The 20,900-nt window shown below is 43.6% G+C and overlaps 1 protein-coding gene across 1 annotated transcript; it reads right to left on the bottom strand.

The window, feature by feature from the left end:
- Positions 1-974: 974 nt before the first annotated feature.
- Positions 975-20,541, bottom strand: CEP70 (centrosomal protein 70). The gene is made up of 14 exons (XM_056861416.1): positions 20,426-20,541; positions 19,321-19,501; positions 17,499-17,668; positions 14,234-14,293; positions 13,777-13,876; positions 12,126-12,205; positions 11,113-11,184; positions 10,148-10,247; positions 8,884-9,057; positions 6,292-6,438; positions 5,733-5,901; positions 3,122-3,236; positions 1,732-1,811; positions 975-1,038 (listed from the first exon to the last, which is right to left on the bottom strand). Exons 1-14 carry the CDS (start codon positions 20,536-20,538, stop codon positions 977-979), a joined length of 1,623 nt encoding a protein of 540 aa, XP_056717394.1. The 5' UTR covers positions 20,539-20,541; the 3' UTR covers positions 975-976.
- Positions 20,542-20,900: the final 359 nt, after the last annotated feature.

The following is a 20,900-nucleotide window of genomic DNA, read 5'->3' as shown; positions in this document are numbered from 1 at the left end:
ACAGGCAGTGAGTTAGCAGGACCAATGAAAGCACAGGAAACTTTTACAAGTGAACAAACACAACTCAAGTTTGATTTCTAGAAAAAGATCGGGGTAGAAGTGGTCCCAGAAGAACTAGAAGGGAAATAAACCAGAAAAAATGGTTGCAAAGAACATGCAGAAGGGGAAACTATGCAGAAAACCCCTTAGATGAACTTCAACCAAAACAAAACACTATTTTTTTAAAGTTTTCATATTTATTATAATATCTTCATCTACCTATCAGATTGTAGGAATCCTCTCTCTAGGTTTCAGTCTTGTATTCTATAACACTACTCTCTTTGGGGAAGTGATGCCCTTCTTCAAGCGTGCCATATACACAAGAGTGGCCTTTGGTTATATTACACATGATCAAAGAAACTCAGAAATTTTCTTATAATGTCCTGTTGTATGCATATTATCAGAACAGTTATGTATTGCTAGTTTTCCTAAGCTAAACGTCTTCACTATCCAAGATCAAACACTGCCCCAATGCACAAGTGGGGCACACTTTCACAGGAAGGTTAGCAATACTCCCTTCCAGTGGTGAACCCTCATACCAGGCTGAAGGGCTCCTGACCTTTCGGACTGGTTTTCTGAACAATGAAAAGTGGGAAGGGTAGGGGGATAGAAAACCCTAGTGCATAATCAGCCACCTCGGAGCCTGACTGTTCTTACCGTAAGATTTACGACCAAAGCACTTTTAAAACCCATTTTTATGGCTTCTCGCATCACTAAAAGACAATAGTTTTGACACTGCTTGTTTTTAATGAATAAACTTTAAAAAAGCATCAATTGTGTTAATCTTGTCAGTTGCATAATACTCTACACATAACATTTTCAGCTTTTAAAATCTTTGCCCTTAGGCACTGTATATTTGGAAAAAATCAAGACTACATAATTCAGAACTATACAAAAGTAAATGTTTAATACATTCATTATATTCATAGTTTATACATTATTGGCTTTTCAATTTTAGCTTCTGCACAGCAGGTAATATATCAGTTAGATTTCTGACCTCTGGGGAAAGAAAGAGAAGGGAATAGTATAAGTTACATCCTTCAAACTCAAGTTCTCAGCTTACTTCTAAATTACTTCTAAATTCTAAATGTAACTGCGAGGGATAGAATTCTACCTATTGAGCATTAATTGCAGTCATATATCCTGAGATAAGACAAAGAGGAAGGAAGAGGTCTTTGGCTGATAAAGCTGGCACACTACGTATCTACTAACAAGAGCTGAACAGCTGTATTAAGAGTATTGCTTTCTTTGTTTTTTAGCTGCACAATGGTAAATACATTAACTGTAGCCATCAGCTATGAAATGTACTGAATATAAAACCTCCAGCAAGTCAGTCTTTCTACCACATCTTCCCTTCACAGGGTTGTGAGGATATTAGACAAATGCACATGGCCTGCCTCTGAAGGGAGCAGGACACAAAATCTATTAAAAGTTGTCCATCTGGTAATACAAACTGAATTAAGTATAATTATAATAAGGCAAAAAGTCAGCCCTGGATTTCAAAAATGCACTTAATGTTTCAATGACCAACATTAGTAGCTGGAGATCAAATAAGAACATTAAGCAGCTCGGTTCCTAAGTCAAAAGGGGAGGGGAAGCTGTGGCTACTAGGGAAAAGAAGCCAATCAACTCAACTAAGAATAGTTCTGGAACGTGTAGGCCCAGTGCTACAAGCCGCAGAAAATCACTTACCTAGAACACAGAGCAAGTCCTCAATAAGAGCTTCAAACGCTGGGAAAAAGTCATCATAGTCTTCCAATTTGTTGACAATGCTGAAGGGTATCAATTATACCAAACATTCACTCTTTGGAAGTCCTCTTTTTGAACAAGCCCACTGACCCTCCACTATGTATTCTAGGTTTCAATTTTTTTAAGCTACTCATTAGGAGAAACCCTTCCACATCGATGCATTTAACAGGTGTCCCAGATTTATTGATTTCAAATTACATTACTTCAGCATGGGTGTGCCGTATTTTATAACTAGCTGGAAAAGTGCTTCTTCCCCACCATAAACACACCCATTGCTCCTGCAATCACTCTACAGCGAGGCCACATGTAGCCACTGGTTTTGGCAGTGACCAATGACACAACTGCAACTACCACACCACTGGAAGTAGCAGATCTTAAAATATGAGGCTACATACTACCCTGCTGTATCACATTAGTTTACATACCAGCTTATGAAGAGGCCGAGGCCATGTTCCCCACGTCCAATAATTCAGTGCACACCTACCTGGGTTTTAAGCCCAGAGAACAGTTATAAGGGCCGCTCATCACTTCCCAATCCACATTTGGAAAGTTTAAGACAAAAACTGCAGCTTCTGCTAGCATTACATTAAATTGTATACCAAAGCAGCTACAGAAGAAACTGGCTGCCCTGAGTCCATGAACAGTTTTTCCTTGAAATTAGTATCACCTTCTGTTCTTTAAGCCAACAGAAGGGTGAGATGAAGTAGTTTCCACCAGTGAAGAGGTCTGTATATTCCTACTGAAAAGCATGTTGACAGTTGTTGTTTTTTGAAATTGTGTTCTGAAACCTGTGGTGTGGCCTTAGACAGTGCTGGAGGTGAGCCAGGATGTGCTGATACAGCAAATGTGACGAGGCTACAATTAAAGCAGCCAATAGCAAGACAGAGCTGCATATACTGTTGTGCAATGGAACAGGGCCATGTACCACTGGAGCTACACTACGCACAAGATGATGGGTGCCATCTTAAATCCTAAACACCGTTTCTTAGCACTAGGATCAGTTAGTGCAGCATTAATTAAAATAGCCCTTGTGAGCCTAACAAGCTATCTGTAATGTCAGATGTTAGTCCAGCAGTAGCTTAGCAACATCTTGATAAACTTAGCCATCAAATTATCGCACAAGCAGATGTTGCACAAAGAAAGCCTTCTGGCTCTATATAAGGAGTAGTGCTTAAAAAAACAAATCAAACTATAGCAGCTTTTCTTTCTTCTAAATTTAGTCCAACTAGAACAAGATGTACAGTTGACTTCTGAGGGTCAGATAACAGGACCAAGTACCACCTTCTGGTAGTGTAGAATGAGCTTATCATTCAAGGGTTACTGCTATGCATACCTTTGGATGTCTTGTGTTCCCAGAAGCTGCTCTACCTGCCAGGTTACATTCTCATTCAGTATACTGCATAGTTTTCCAACAGTGTTCACCAGGGCACTGGGAGAGGTTGAGCCATCTAAGAAGAGACCACATCAGTTTCAAGATTAAAAAAAAATGCTTACAATTAATGCTATGGCTAACATTGTACCATATGAAGTCATAATTCTCCTTAATACCAGCCAGATCAAAGCACTCAGCCCTTGTATCATTAACAGAACAGACATTGCTTTGGGAAGGGGGGATAAGCCAGATTGCACCTCACCTTCACGGGATTCCATACTGCCTTCATATCAGAGAACCACAACTAGCCAATAGATCCTGCAGCTCTAGAAGACCGCATGTATCACCATCTCCCAAATGAAAGCTCTTACTAATAGATTTGATACTTCCAAGAACTGATCTATATCTCACCTAACAATTATTACTGTCTTGGCCAGCAATGAACAGCCGAACAAACATCAAGTGGTAGTCAACATGGTTTATTGGAACATTTACCTACCTACCATCAGCATCTGAAGACAAAAGAATAACCAAAGTCGATTCACCACAGGGTGTTTTGCCAAGCTTTGGTGCTGATAGGAAGCAGGTTTTCCCGCCCTGCTTCTACACAGCATCATGATGCTCTTGCACACCTTCCAACTTTTCCCAGCTTCCCTGCAACCATTCTTAAACCTGCTAAGTATAATCTTTTTGGTACGGCTGCAGCAAAGCTGGAGAGACTTGATGTGCACTTGGGAAAGTCTGGCTCATTGCTGGTCCTTCCCACACGGGCGCCGTTTTCCTTGCTGTAGTCCTTCATGGCAGCCATTCTTCCCCACCATGCCACTAGATGACTTGTAAAAGGTAAACATCCCTGTGCAAGCACCGGGTCATTCCTGACTCATGGGGTGACGTCACACCCCGACGTTTACTAGGGAGACTTTGTTTATGGGGTGGTTTGCCAGTGCCTTCCCCAGTCATTTTCCCTTTACCCCCAAGCTGGGTACTCATTTTACCAACCTCGGAAGGGTGGAAGGCAGAGTCAACCTGAAACCAATTTCCGTCGGGATCAAACTCAGGTCGTGAGCAGAGCTTGGACTGCAGTAGCTTAGCTTACCACTTTGTGCCACTGGGCTCCAAGATGACTTGGGGGGGGGGTTAAATCAGTAACTGACATATTGCTTAAGCATTATGCTATAGTGATTCAGCAATTGCTGATTATAAAGAGAATGCCCCCAAAAGCCCTCCCCCAAGAGCACAGAGGGGAATGGGTGTCATGGGGGGGGGGGTCTGGGGCTAGGAAAATGGAGGGAAACCTGTCATCTGGAACCCCAATCAGCAACAATGAGAAAACTTGAGAAACATCACCATGTGAAGTAACATACCTGTAACAAACCCCTCCTTCACCTCTTACTAGAAACCTTGCCCTCAGTAATCTCAGAGCGCAGTCTCCCAAGACTCTGATAGAAGAGTTTCCTCCCTTCATTCCAAAAATGGAGCCAACAACTATGCCCCAATTCTACAGAACTGTGATACGGATTTCTGTCTGGGTTTTTGGTATACCTCATAGGAGTTCCATTTCTGACCCTGCTTTAAAACTATCAACCAGAACACATTTTTTTCATATCAAGTCACAGTTGACTCATGGCGACCCTGTAGGGTTTTCAAGGCAAGAAACATTCAGAGGTGGTTTGCCATTGCCTGCCTCTGCGGTCATGCACCAGTATTTCTTAGAGGTCTCCCATCCAAATACATGCCAGGGTCGAGGTTGAGAGTGTGTGACTGACAGTTTCCATGGCAGAATCGGTATTAGGGTTTCCCTGAGTCTAGTCCCACACCTTAACCACTACACCATGCTACCACTACACCACGCTGGCAATAGGGATACATAAAATCAAGCTTGGTGTGGCAAAGTGCACAAAGATGAACTGAGAAAGTCAAAGGGGCAGGAGAACACCTTTGGCAAGACATTCCTTTTGTAGTGATATGCCTCAAGCCCTGGAAATAGGAGCAAACGGTCCTTTAGGCAAGAGGACACAGTGTATAAAAGCAAGACAAACTTAACAATACAGCATCCATAGGAAACATTCATAGAGGTTTTTACAAGCCAAAGGATATTAAGGTTTCCTTTAACATTCAATCAACTATGCCACCTAGTTGCAGAATGCTGTAGACTAAGAACATAAAATGCCAGGAGCCAATGTTTGGTAGTGCAAATGTTTTATGATGCAGTCAAGGGCATCACTCCACCCCCTCTACTTATCTTTCTAAAAACTACTTAGTTGAAGGGTCAGTGAACAGTCTGGGAGCATCCAAGGCTACATCACTGTTCAAGTTTATTAGGCAGCCATGCACCTAAGCATCCCTTGGCTTGGAGAATGCTGGGACCCCCATGCAAAATTATAAATATGTTGTAATTGAGGACACCGAGGCATCTCCAGTTATTACATTTTCAAAAAACATAGGATCGTTTCTTCATGACCCAGGTCTAGTTTACCTTGTACTGTTTTTGAACAGGTATGTGGAGGAAGCACATATGGATTATGCGACACATTACTGTAGAGAGATAATATATTAAAATCTAATACCATACCTAGTTCTAAGAGGACATGAAGGTTTCTCATTGCATTGGTCATTTCTCCAAGCTTTGTGTAAACTTCATTCATTCGAGGATAAACTCCTTTCAATGAATTCACATCAAACAGTTTTTGAAAGTGAGAGACAATTGCATACAAGGTTTGCAGTGAAGGCACTTGACTATTCTGTAGAATGCCAAAAGAGGGAGAGGGAGGGAAATAGAACGAACTTTCAACCCAGATATAATTAAACATTGTGAAGGTATCTATTTAGTGTGAAAATGTAGGAATCTCCCACAGATAAATGGCAATTGTAAATGTATTTTGAAGGAAGTTGGTTGATTTTAAAAACAGACTGAACAGGTAAGAAGATTAAGATAATTATAAGCAAACACTGCCAAAGCCATCCTTGGAAACCAAGAAAATGGAGCACAGAGATGATTTATTAAAACTGAATTTTGTCCACTCTCATCCCATCTGAATCCTTGCACTGGATCAAAACACTATTCTTTACTAGCAGATACAAAATAAACACATTTCAAACTAAGAGCTTGAGGTACAGATTTTGAAGATTACCTTTTCTTTATTTTCTACTTCTTCAGACACTGCATCCACTAGGAACTGAAGGTCTTCAGTTCTAATACGTTCATTGTCATCCTGCACAGTTACTGTATGCCAAGGCACTAGGTGCAGCAGTAGCTTTTTCAGGGACCTGTGTAGGTTCTTGGAAGAACAAAGTCAGAGACAATGTAGATCCTCTTTTAATGCATATACCTAGCCTAGAAGTTGCAATCCTTCCATTTTAAGTGGCTCACTTTGAGCAGCAGGCCCAGCTATAGTATACATAATTCTCTTATGGTACATCCAAACCGCAATTTAAGTTGTTTGTCCATCACTGGTCCTATTAATCAGCAGGACTGGCATGGCCAGGAGCCTCAGATGTCTTGCCGGAGGAGGGCTTTTCCACAACACATCTGCAGCTCCCAGTAGAGGCATCTGAGGCTCCAGGCAAGTGAAGCAGCTTGGACAGCCAAGAGGTAACAAAAAAAGTTTCTCTGAAATAGAAACAGCTCCATGCTTCCAATGCACTGGCATGTCTAAGAGGGGTCTCCCTTGGGAGATATCTATATGGAAGGAACAAGAGACAGAAGTGCTTAGGGAAAGAAAAGATGAGGAGAGAGGGTGAAAGGAATATGAAATGCAATAGAAGGAGTCTAAAAAGGGGGGAAACCCAGAAAAACTGAAAGTCTCCCTCCCCTCTTAGTAGTTCTCCTTCAGGAAGGAGCAGCAGCAGCCCCCCCTTACACAATGCTCATTATTCATTCCCATGGGCAGCACCTCCCAACATGCCCAGCCACACAGGCATCTTCTCATCACCAGCACAAATGTTGCTCCTCCTCAGGGAAACTCCCTGCTGTGTCGTTGCCTTGACTCAGTAAGAAGCTTGCCGTGCCTGGAAAACCCGAATGCCGACTGCCAGCTGGAAGTCAGCATTCTCACTGGGTCCCTGCAGTGAGAAGCTTGCCAGGCAAAACACCTGGGGACACTTCTCATCACGTCCATGCAGGGATGCAGTGAGATGTTTGGAAGGACAGTCAGCATGGGCCACAGAACATCGGTCCTCCAGCCTGCATGCTGTGCTCACAAGGTTTAAAGTTTTTAATGGACTCAGCTTTTACATTCTGCATAGAATTCTTGCCGCACTAAAAGGAACTGTTACAAATCAGGCTTCTCCAAAACCATCAAGGAAAAGATTATTTTCCATCTGACTTTTTAAAAAATTACCATCTCTCCAACCTACAAAGGAAGTAATTCACCAAGCCTACTGCCCTTTTCAGACACTCTAAAGGAAATAATTTAGGAGGCAGGGTGTGAGCAAGATTGTAGAAACCAGCTCTGCCCAACCTGAGCACTTCCACTGGAATGCATTAAAATGTGTACCCATTAGGAGCTCTTCCAACATAATCAGGAACCTCTAAGGTAGAGCATCATACAAATGTTGAGTTTTATATGTAGAGCTGCCCCTGAGGACTACTTGAAAGCTGTCAGTAGTCCAAATGCAGAAGCCTGTGTGTTAGCTGGGCAACCCATATGATGGTTGCATCACAACAGCAGCAATGACAACCTGTTTGCTTCCAGATCCAATTCAAGTTGCTGGTTTTGACATTTACAGTCTGAGTTTCATATACTCGATGGACTGCCTCTCTCCATACGAACATGGACAGACCTTAAGATTCTCACAACAAAGTTGGCTCACTTCTTTCCCCTAGAGGAAGTGAGATCTGTGACTGGCAGAGCAAGAATGTTGTTGTGATGGCCCCATCCTTATGAAATGGGCTGCCAGTTCTCTTGTTCAATTCAGACAGCAGTATAAGGTATATTGGGGAGGTGCTTTTTCCTGATAGTTTGAATTGGGTTAATGTTTTGATGTGTCAGTTTCTGAACGATTTTTAATCTGCATTGTAAACTAATATGAACAAGAAAAAAAGGTATAGAAGAAGAAGGAGAAGAGTTGGTTCTTATATGCCAACTTTCTCTACTACTTAAGGGAGACTCAAACCAGCTTACAATCACCTTCTCTTCCCCTCCCCACAACAGACACCCTGTGGGGTAGGTGAGGCTGAGAGAGCATGACTTGCCCAAGGTCACCCAGCTGGCTTCGTGTGTACGAATGGGGAAACGAATCCAGTTCACCAGATTAACATCCACCATTCATGTGGAGGAGTGGGGAATCAAACCCAGTTCTCCAGATCAGACTCCACTACTCCAAACCACTGCTCTGAACCACTACACCATACATTCATTACAATGAATATGTTGGGGATAGAACTAATTTGCTCTGCCCTTCCCTGTCTTGTCACTTTCTACTCCACCCCTCACTTAGATCATATGAAAAAGGATAAAGTGTAAGGGTATTCTATTATCAAGAATTTCTTATTTGCCATAAAGATACTTTTGCTGTGTAATTTTATTCAAGGAGTGAGGTAGGCTTATCAGAATACTAGTGATTAAATGCCTTCAACGGTTGTTCCGCAGCTACTAGGACCTTTATTTTGAAGCTGTTAATAAAACTGCATACTTTCATCTCTACAAAATATGCATCAGACTCCTGGAGAATGCTGCCTGGTCAGCAGCCAAAGAACGACTAAAATCAAAGACAGCCCATACCTTCAGGGCCATTAACTGGTCAGCCCACATTTCAACGGTGGGAAGGAGGTGCTCAAATCCACAGTTCTGATCATCCTCTTTGGTGTCACTTCGGGCCAACCCTTTACTCTGCTTATATATCGCGAGGGGAGCTCTTCTCGGGCTTCTTATAACAGAGTCAATGCTGGACAACAGCTGTCAAGAAATATTTTCTGAAGGTAGCATTCTGACAAATACCACTTCCGTAGACATCCAAAATTGTTCAAATGACATGCAGCCTGTCTATGAGTTTCCTTGCCAATCAGACCCATGTAATTGCAGATTTAGTATATCAGAGGGTTTTCTTGAATTAAACATGTACTTTCCAGAGACTAAAAATCCTACAGTATTAATTGTATATTTCACTAAATGACCACTTCTTTTAGTTTATTGCATTTTTCAAAATACAATTCACCCTGATTTGTAAGACTTTTGCGTTTTAATAAACGGAGAGCATAACCCAGCCAGATTTATGCACCTTTGTCCCACTAATTTCACTGGACGATAATTAAACCACACCTACTGAAATCAACAAGGGACGTGAAACAGGCAGGCAAAGGAAAACCACCTCTAAATGTCTCTTGCCTTGAAAACTCACCATAAGTCAGCTGAGCCTTGACAGCAAACAAACACACAACAGATACAAATATGGTTAACTGCCAGGTTTGCACTTGACCACTGTTGTCAATCTTTTACTTCAAAAAGTTGTGATGTCTAAATGAAGGCACCTTCAGTAACTGAGGTTTGTTTCTTTCCCAGTCATTGAGATTCCTAACCATGGCTTAATGCAACATGTCTTGACGTCTGACACATTGGAGTGTGTGAGGCTGGCAATTAAGTAGGTTTGTATCAGTCATAAATAAACCCCTATTTGTTCATGATGACTGAGCAACAGTCTTGTGTGTGCTCTGGAATCCTAAGTGTTACTCCATGTTTTTTTGGTGCAGCAGCACAGAAAATACTACAGCAGCACAGAAAATACTGCACAGGTATCTATCAGCTATAAGTTTTCATGAGTTGGCCAAAATAAAGAGTATTGTGAACCCCAAGAATATATTTTCTTTGCCAGATGTGATTATTGTAGCTACAAGGGCAGAAGATACAATGTATAGCATACATTTTTTATTGCATGCTGAAAAGCAAGGAACAGAGGATTATGGTTGTTTTCCTAAAGTCTCGTTTCTGTTCTAATTTATGTAATTTCGCTACATACTTTTCACTTTAAATGCAATCACCATCTGCCTACCTGAAAATATCTTCTACAGGTTTCCTGCAGTTGGGCTCCTCCTGTAGTACTTTTAAAGTCTTTGTTTTCTTTCAGACTTTCTTCATCACTCTCACGTGACCTACATGAGAGAAGAAATGAGCTGTGACTCACAAAAGCTCATACCCTGCCAGAAATTGCCTTAGTTTTTAAGGTGCCACTGGACTCTTGCTCTTTTCTACTGCTACAGACAAACTAACATGGCTACACATCGTGACTTACATGACCTACATGGCAGATAAAGACACACACACACCGGTTATTGCATAAATGAGGCCTCGAGCATGAAAGTAACATGAAAGAGTCATGCTCTGTTCCTTCGAAACACCTCTCCTAGCACATAACGAGAGTGTGGGCTCTACACAACACAGGGGCAGTCTCACCCATTCCTAGCGGAAGCAAACAAACTAAACATCTTTGGTCAGTGATGCGCTCTCTGCCAGGCCATGGGAAGTGCTCTATCATGCTGCATGTTGGCACCAGCACTGCATAATTTAGGTGCTAAGTAACTACGGAACACATTAAAGTCACTTGAACTATATTCTTCAGCCACTCTTAGATTTTGATATTTTCTAGATCAGTAACGTGTGCATGCATAAACGAAAAATGATTAAGACAACTATGATGAAAAGGGGGTTCAGCCTCCTGCCTTCAGCTCTGCCATTTTGCAGAGATGGTTAGAGGCTGCACAGGCACAACTATCCACTATACCTGGGGACAGTACCAAGCCATAACACAGTACCAACCGTGCCCCCAACACACACACTCCTTTTCCCATATCCCATGGTTAGAGGCATGCTGAAGACTTGCGTGGCTCTATTCCCTGCCCTTCTACTGGTCTACCTGTTTCTAGTCTTCAGAACAAGTCTAACTAAATGATCTCTCCTTTCTCTGTAGATCTTCAAACCTAGACATTAATTTCTGATGTTTCAGAAAAGCATAGATACTTGGTGTTCTTCAGTGTCTTCTCCAACTTCTTCACTTGATGTTTGTAAAATTTTAACTCTTGCTCAGTTGGTCTAAAAAAAAAAAAAAAAGAGTACTATTTTCAGAATCTGAGAAATAGGGAAGTTACCAGAGGATGACCTTCTTTTCTCAGGAAAGAGTAATTTAGCACGTATGACAAGTTAGATATCTGCAGATGCTTCCACGTTATTTGAAAACAAGTGCTTGATTATCGCATTCCACAAATTATTATTGGGAGCTCCCTGCAGGCCCTCAGGGACAATGAAGACCTTGTGTCCTACTTGAGGGGCTAGAGAGCCACCATAGAGAGTAGCACCTGGCTCCTTCCTGCTTGGTTCTCTAACCACGAAAGACCTCCAGTTCTGGATACGCAGGCTTACACATTCACTCAGCAGGGGGAATACTGGGAAAGAGGGGGATATTTATTTAATTTATACCCCACCCTCCATCCCCTGCCAAAGCTGGGCACAGGTCAGCTAAGAATAAAACATATCAACAATAAAACTATACATAATAGACTATAATCATTAAAACGCTTTAGTAAATAGTAATTCTAAAATTAATTAATTGCAATAAATAAAACATGTGGTGCTCTTTAGAGAGCAGTAGCCAAAGAAGCTCAGAACCACAGTCAGGATCCCCCAGATAATATTGTAGTGCCATGGGGGGGGGGGGGATAGGGAGGCCAGATTTGATAGAACCATTGCTTCCCTCAACTATAGGCCTGGCGGAATATCTCTGTTTTACAGGCCCCGCACAATTCTTTGAGGTCCCGCAGGGCCCTGGTCTCATTAGAAAGAGAATTCCACCAGGCTGGAGCCAGGGTCGAAAAAGTCCTGGCTCTAGTTGAGGACAGCCAGATAGTCTCAGGGCGGGGGACCACCAGTAAATTGCTGTTTGCAGATTGTAATGCTCTCTGGGGGGGCCTACCATATAATATGCTTGTTTTATGCAAACCACTTTGAGCAACAAGAAAAGGCGTAGACAAACTCACCGGACTTCCACCTCTTTCTTGAGATTTTTATTTTCATGTAATAGCTGTTCATTTCGGGTCTGTGTCTCAATTATCTGATTCTGGAAAGACTTGAAAGATAGTTATAAATATGTAATAATTCATACAGTATTGATAATCGTTTCAAACTTTCTCTCAATGGCCCTCACAACAACCCTAAGAAGATTAGTAGTAAACATGCTAAACTGAGAGAAGGGAACTGTTCACATCTTAGAGAATGAACAGGTGAATTATGATTTGAACAAAGCATTCCAAAAATGAGGTATCTTGAAAATATCTTGTTATGTTTATCAGGGAGATTATATTTGAATAAATTTGTAATGCTTTTGCTGAATAGATAAACTGATAACATCACAAATGGCAGTTTATCTTAGTCTTAGCAACCATGGCAATAAAGTTGAGACTGCTTGATAAAAGTATTTATCAGTAGGACTTATATTATGGTAAGTAATTTTTATGGTGTAGTTTATTATTATCATCATGGAAGGTATTATGAAATTAATCTGTTATTACAATTGTGAATTTTATACTATAGCTTGCAATGTAATGGTTTCTGTTTGTTTCTGATTGTGTTCTGTTATTTTATGATTCTAGTTTTGTTGTTTGCTATGACTTTGAATCAATGCAATAAAATTATTCCTTTGATTGAGACACCATAGACGGAAATTCAGATGTGTAACCATTTTCCTAATATTTAAAGTTACACAATCAGTTTGATAAACATACAAATCCAGTCCTTTATCAGGACTGATGTTCCATGCTGCCCAAGTAACATCCCCGTGACTGAAGAATAACTACCTTGAGGCCTGTGACATAAAGAACACATCTAAGATGGAAAGAAAGATTTAAGTGGCAGGGAGGGGGAGCAGTTCACCCTCTAAAAGACTGCCAGAGAGCATCAGAGGCTCACAAGAACTCGTATTTCTGCAAAAAGCCCAGCTTTCATCTCGGCAAAAGAGAAACCCTCCAGCAAAACTGCCTCCCTTGTCCCCAATGGAGTAGGAAGGCAAAGAATCATGAGTGCACAAAATCTGTCACACGCTTCCCAGATGAACAAATGGTGAGCTGAAAGCACTTTCACCTCTCACACATGAGATGCTTTCCTTTTTTAGCTGCACAGAAGATTGGGGTAGATCTCCCCTCCCCTTTCCACCTGCATAAGCACAAGCTGTTCAATGTTAGTATGGTAGATTCTTTTTCTCCCCCCACCCCAAGATGAACAGAGTAAGGTGGCAATCTGTAGGCCACTCCTAAATTGTAACCGATAAGCTTATTCTTGAATGTTGAGGGGGAGCAAAACCCACTGACCAAAAGAAGAAGAGTTGGTTTTTCTATGCTGACTTTCTCTACCACTTAAGGGAGACGCAAACCGGCTTACAATCACCTTCCCCTTCCCACAACAGACACCCTGTGAGGTGGGTGAGGCTGAGAGAGCTGTAACTAGCCCAAGGTCACCCAGCTGGCTTCGTGTGTAGGAGTGGGGAAACAAATCCAGGTCACTAGATTACCGTCGGAAGCTCATGTGGAGGAGTGGGGAATCAAACCTGGTTCTCCAGATCAGACTCCACCTCTCCAAACCACTGCTCTTAACCATTTCCCGACCTGAACTCATGATGTTCTATTCGTTTCTTACCATGAGCAAAACTCTGTAATTAGCAGTAGCATCTACATTCAAAAATTCATCCTTGTCTTTTCCACCTCCATGAGTATGACCCATCTCCCTCTTGTATTTCCTATGAAGGAAACAAAGTTAAACCACATCTGTTCAATGAAAATCCTAGAAACATGAAACTACACAGCATGAGATTTTGTGCGACCTACTCCACACCATCACGCCTTTAGAAGGACATTAGTATCTCAAGAGACGGGGGCTGGAGCCTGCAAATGTTCAGCTCTCAGAATGCTTTTCTGTGGCATCAAGAGCTTCCCCAAATGCAAGATTCTCTTCTGCTAGAAAGAACATCTCTTCCACCAGTGGAAGACTTCTTGCACCAGAGAACTGCACCACTGGCAGCAGATCCAGAGCTGCAGGTTCCAACCTATCATCCCTTCAGTAGCACTAACCATCTTACATCCCTCTAGTTTCCTACCTTAGTTCTTTCTTCATTTGGTTGATCTGAGATTCATAGTAGTCAATTAGACTAAAAATCCTAGAGAGAAAGAAAGGTAGAAAGAATAAGAATGCCAGCACAGCCAATATAAATTTCAAGCACCAACGAAAGAGTATGAATATGTGTACACATATCCACACATATATATGCACATTAAACCATTCATACAGTTCAATTCTATTTTGTTTCCAAGAAGGGTCTTGAATGCATTTAATTTTATACATCAAACACATAAGAACATAAGAAAGGCCCTGCTGGATCAGACCAAGACCCATCAAGTCCAGCAGTCTGCTCACACACTAGCCAACAAGGTGCCTCTAGGAAGCCACAAACAAGACGATTGCAGCAGCAGCACCATCCTGCCCGTGTTCCACCGCACCCAAAATAATAGGCATGCTCCTCTGATACGAGAGAGAACAAGTATGCAGCACGACCAGCATCCATTCCAACTAATAGCCATGAACACCCCTTTCCTCCACGAACATGTCCACTCCCCTCTTAAAGCCCTCCAAGCTGGCAGCCGTCACCACATCTTGGGGCAGGGAGTTCCACAATTTAACTGTTCTTTTTTTTGGGGGGGGGGGAATCATATTGGCATATGATTTTAAAATGATCTCTTGTGAATTCTATTTAGGCATTTGCAATTCTCCTACTTCCTAAAAATAAGTGCAGTTGTGTTATTTCTGTTAATCTCCCAGAACAAACATTCTCTCATTTGTTGTCCTTATACATTTTACACGATATCAATTGCAATAAACCAGCCAAGAATCCACAAAACTGGAGACTTGGGAAGGAACTCACAGCAGCCTCTCCCCTCCCATGCAATGACCGTAAGGGATCAAGCCCTGTATGCCAAAGGGTACCCTGCCTCCAAGGCCAGTTCTTCACCCCTTCCCAGAGGGGCTTTAGAAGGTTCAGCCTCTCTTGAGAGATATGGGCTCAGGGCTGAATATATTGTTCATGCCAAGCATCTAAAAAAGCTTACTAGTTTAGCATCAATATCTTTCCCAGGGTTGTCTCAAACCACAGATTAGCTTCCTGCTGGATATAAGAAGCAGTATAAATCACATGATATGCCACCTAGAAGTCCAAAGCCAAAGAATTGGAAACCCTGCAATAATGGCCATATTTACACCAGAATTAACAAACGGGAGAAGGGGTCTGCATGGACTAGAAAGGAAGCCATTTTCTCTCTTCTGCTGCCACCCAGTGTGCAACGTGTGCCATTCCCATTCTTCTCTAGTAACTTAACTCCCAAGTATTATTCATTAAAGAAAGATTTCAACAGCTTTAAGCAATATTTTAAATTGAATTAGAAGACTGTCCCTATGCATTTGCAGCCTGATCTCACTGGTGCATATGAATAGACACTATGCCAAGCCTTGCACGAGTATAAACCTAGTTCAGCATCCTGTTCTTAGCTTTCAGACTCCTTTTGGCCTATTCAGGCAGTAGCTCTTTATGCCTGGCTGCCGCATGTGAATGCTGGACCAACCCCCATTTTCTAAAGTATTTTACTATTATTCAAAATTATTGCAGCAAAAACTTCTGAAGAGCATAAATTTGAAAAATTGTAAATTATAGGGTTTCCCTAATTCTTAACAGGATTAGTAATAATTCCCCTCTTTACATTTCCTAATGTAAAACATATTGTACACCTGTGATCACACACAAACATTACTATCGATTTACAAACTTTATGGTGACTTGCAAACCCTTGAATATCCACTTCTGTCTCCCATTCAGAGACAGCCTGAGGACAGAAATCTATTATAGCTCGCACTACTACAGATACCTCCCTGCTGTAAAAGTGTGTGCGTTCTGAGTGAACTGGGAAAGCAACCAAAGACAGTCATGAAGATTGCAAAGGAATCCCTGCAAACTGAGGGAGCCCCTCAGGCATACAAGAAAATAATGGTTTACAAACAGACACACACACCAACTGCGGATGAAATGGACAGCAGAAAGCATCTCACTGGGGCAAGCCCTCAGCTGCCTGTTTACTAGCTTCCCTTCAGCCTAGGGCCTAAATGGAGACAGAATTGACTTGGGGGGGGGGGCTACCCTCAGGCATGGATCTCGAAGCATGCGTGTGTTTGTGTAAGTGCCATCAAGTCGCTTCTGACTCATGGAGACCCTATGAATCAAAGTCCTCCAAAATGTCCTATCTTTGACAGCCTTGCTCAGGTCTTGCAAATTGAGGGCTGTGGCTTCCTTTATAGAGTCACCCCATCTCTTGTTGGGTCTTCCTCTTTTCCTGCTGCCCTCAACTTTTCCTAGCATGACTGTCTTTTCCAGTGACTCTTGTCTTCTCATAATGTGACCAAAATATGATAGGCTCAGTTTTGCCAGCTCTCACACCCATACATAGTAATAGGGAATACGATGGCATGAATTAACTTAATCTTGGTGGCCAGTGACACATCTTTACGCTTCAGAATCTTTCCTAGCTCCTTCATGGCTGCCCTTCCCAGTCTCCATCTCCTTCTGATATCTTGGCTGCAGTCTCCTAGCCTAGCTGCCAATAAGATCCTGTAAGCTGAGAATGCGCCCCGCCATAGGTCAAGGCCATTTCCTTGCTTCCTTGAAAGTCTTTAGAGAAAGCATACCTGAGGCTCATGCTCAAATTCTCCCCTACCCCCAATCCCTGCAGGATGCTCTTAAGGTAGCAAGAGGCAAAAGTGGCCTCTTTGCTCTGCCCCTTTGTTTCCCTCTGAAATTCCTACACAGGACCCCACTTGCATATATTTCTCTTGCAATGTATCAGCGACAACCCCCCCAAGGATGACTTGGGGTTGAAAAGCATTGCCTCTCCAGGTGCCATCATGACACAGTGCAAAGCTGGGCCACTTATTCATTTACCATGGTTGCTAGCATGCTGCTCAGAGGACGTAACATTTTTATCCACCAGATTTAGGGACGGCATCACTGACTTGCCTTGTAAACACTTTGGAGCAGCCAGATCACATGGTCAAGAACTGCATGTGTTCTCAGAGCAGCACAGAGTAATGACAGCAGCTGGGCCAGTCACACAGCTACAGATTTCTGGGAGAATGTTTCATTTAAAACACTTTAAAGCCCACCAATCAAAAATTACAATATAGGGCATTACCCAGAAAGGGTTAAATTGCTCGGCAACTTAGCATTACCATCAAAATGTGCAAGTTAAACGTATCTAAGATTCACACAGAACTGCCATGCCCCTGTAACTGAAACCTCTCAAAAATGATACCCAAGTACTTACTGGTGATCCACATGAGTTCTTGGAGCCTGTTTGCAAAACTGACGGAACATTTTTTTCTGCGTAGCAATACGGTGCTGCTCTTCTATGCCCCTCTTACAAAGTTCCTTCTGCAAACGGGCAATAGTCTCTTCTTGTTCTTTCAACTTCTCTGCCTGCTGATGGTACTTTGCCTGCAAGCGGAAAGGAACGAAGTCACAGAAAGCAGGTCAGTTGTAGAAAGTGAAGTACTGTATTTTCTGGCACATAAGACTACTTTTTAACCCAGGAAAATCTTCTCAAAAGTCGGGGGTCATCTTATACGCCGGGTGTCGTCTTATACGCCGGATGCGGAATTCCGAGCCGGACTGGAGAATCTGCCTGGGGAGCCGCCTCCGCTCTGTCCATGTCTGCCGGAGGAGGGAGGGGAGGCGAGCCCGGCGAGGGCGCTCACTGCCCGGCTCGGAGTCGGAGCCAGGCGCGCCGGGGTGCAAGGAGGGAAGTGCTCGGCTGCGCTCCAGCGGCAACGCAAGTCAGGCAGGCGGCTGGCTGGCCGGGGCTGGGGTGGCCACTCTCTTCTCCCGGCACAGGGTGTTTTGGCTGCCGCCTAGCACACCCAACATGCCCCCTTTCCTCCCCGGCCTCCGCTTCAGCTTCTGTCTTTATGGGCTTCCTGTCAGCCCTTGGCCCACAGAACCAGAAATCACCACAAAGTCATATAGAGTCCAAACAGATGGCTTTTACTGGTCAAATAGGCATACAGTGCAAACGAATAAAATGACAGCTATGAGAGACTCACTAGCTGGGAGATATTATAAGGCAGGAAAGGCGGGAGATTACACGCATAGGCTGAATACAGTTTCCCAGGAGCTGAGTTCCCAGGCCTGGGTATGCGACCTTGGGGGGCAGACAATACAGCGCAGAGACAGAGGCAATAACGAAACCGAGATAGCAGCCTGACACTTCCCTCCCCTCCAAACCCTCCTTTAGCCCCACCCTCCGCGGGCCGTCGGCTCAGTCCTCCCCTCGCCTTTAGCCTCGCCCTTCTCGAGGGCCCTTACTCTCGCCCCCGTCCCCCTCTTCTTCCCCGCTCCCTTCTCCCCTATCCGACTCCCCCCGAGAGCCACGTCCCGCCGCTTCGGGCTGCCACCCTCCCGCCGGAGCCTGGGGCTGAGCCTTGGCTACAGCCGGCGTCACTGGCTGCGGGGCTCCCGCTGCCCGGGGAGGCTCCCTCCCCGCCTCGCCTCCAGGATTTGCTCTGGCCGGGCCGGGTCGGCACACACTCTTCCATGCCGGGAGGTCGGCCCCCGGCCTCCTCCTGTTCCTCCCGCCAGCCCCGCCTCCCGGCGCGCTGCCAGCTCATCCGGCCGCCCCCACCCCCTCTTTCTCCCGCCCCAGTAAGTGGTGTTGTTTCCCCGGGGGTTGAGCCGCCCCAGGAGGACCGGGGGTGGCCGCGGAGTTGGGGCGCAGTCCCGAGGGCCGGCCCCAGGCCGCGGACTGGGGTTGGGCCGCTCCAGGAGGTCTGGGGGCGGCCGCGGGGTTGGGGCGCAGTCCCGAGGGCCGGCCCTAGGCCGCGGACTCGGGACAATCCCAAACTCTATATTTTAACTGTAAAAATGGGGGGTCGTCTTATACGCCCAGTCGTCTTGTACGCCGGAAAATACGGTAATGACAGGTCAATCAATGCGTTCTATCAATTTCATGGACTTTTAACTATTTCCTAGGAGGTGGTATAGGGTGGGAAGGATAGATAGCTTATTTTCTCTTGCAGTTACATTTAAAGTTTCATTAGCAAGGACCAAAAAAAATCCATTTTACAATCGTATGCATTTCTTGATGCAAATACCTGTGAAAACTGCTGATCTTTCTGAAGCTCTTTGACTTGGTTCTGCTGCTGGCAAACTTTGGCGATGGACTCATCCTCCAACTGCCGTATTTTGGATTTGATATTCTCCACAATGATGTCTAAATCATTGGCTCGTTGCTCCTGGCGAGAAGCCCGACTTTGCTCCAAGCGTATTTCATCTCTATTTATTTAAAGAAAAGTTCTCCTTCAATAACAGCAAGCCACTAATACATTGTGAAGTTAAGTAGCATACTAATCACAACAGGTAATGTTTCTTGCTGGTCTGGTTGGTGTCCAGATGTAATATCCTGAGCAAAGCATCAGTCTGGTTCTGCCATATCCAGGAAGACTAGCCCTTATGCAAAGGTAGCTAGACTGTTAATTCCTTCCCCAGAGAAGGGCAAGTGGCACACCAGTTACTTATGGGGCATGGGCATCGAGACCAAGAACTCCTTTGAGACAGTGGGTACAACACCTCCCAAAATGCCACAATCAAACAACAGAAAGCTCCAGCCAAGCCACAGGCCAAACTGAGTAGCCACATACAAGGTATTATGAAGCCTAGGCCATTTATGCATGGCTGTTTCCTTGCAGTCACCCTGCTGACTACTTCAGGGCTTTGCTTTGATTATGCATGCATTTTCCAGCCATCAGAGGTTGCCTCTCACTCCCCCTGCATTTCCCTGCGTTTTCTGATGCTGGTTAAACACGAATCCAAAAAACGCGGGGGAAATGCGCAAGGAGAACAAGGAGAACTCTGACGGTTAGAAAATGCAAGCATAATCAAAGCCCCAAAGTACTTGGCGCAGTGACCACGAGGAAACAGCCATGCATAATTGACCCTAGTGTACTCAATGCAGCATAAGAATTGCTGTGAGGATCAGGCCACTGTTATCGAGCTGAACATTTTGTTGTTTTCAATTGTGCCAACCACACACCTTTGACGCATGAGTAGTATCATAAAATGGAACCTGGCAAAGAGTGAAGGTCTAGGATTAGAAGTGAGCAAGCATTAAGGTAGCTTCCTTCAAACCTCCATTTTAAATTTCAGAACTTTTCAAGTTTAATTGGATGCTACAGAGTAAATCTTCGCAACTTTGTCTACCTAAGCTGGCGATTATCTTCTATCAAGCCACGGATAATTTTTCGTTGACGCTCTGTCTCTTCCAGCAAAGTTGTCAATGCATGCCGTACAGCTTGTGAAGAGTGTTTGTCCATAACAATAATATCTATATAAATTTAAAGAACGCAAGTTAGAGATGCTCATTAAAACATACTGCCAATTACATCTCACAGTACAAGTAGCTGGTATGAAAAAGGTGCACAATTACAGTAAATGTTATTTTCCCTTAAGCATTGCTGCTGGATAAGACCAGTGATCCATTTGGTTCAGCTTTCTGTACCACAATGGCTAACCAGATGTCCCATGAAATCTACAAGCAGGACAAAATGCCAGTAACTGTTCATCCCCTCCCCAACAACTAATATTGAGTAGCATAATGCCTCTAAACATGGAAGTTCCATCTAACCATTAAGCTAATAGCCACTGATATATCTTTCTTCCATGAACCTAAATGACT

Source organism: Euleptes europaea, chromosome 15 (assembly GCF_029931775.1).
Source record: "Euleptes europaea isolate rEulEur1 chromosome 15, rEulEur1.hap1, whole genome shotgun sequence".
Classification (NCBI taxonomy): Eukaryota; Metazoa; Chordata; class Lepidosauria; order Squamata; family Sphaerodactylidae; genus Euleptes; species Euleptes europaea.
This window is presented reverse-complemented; position numbering and strand designations above follow the sequence as displayed.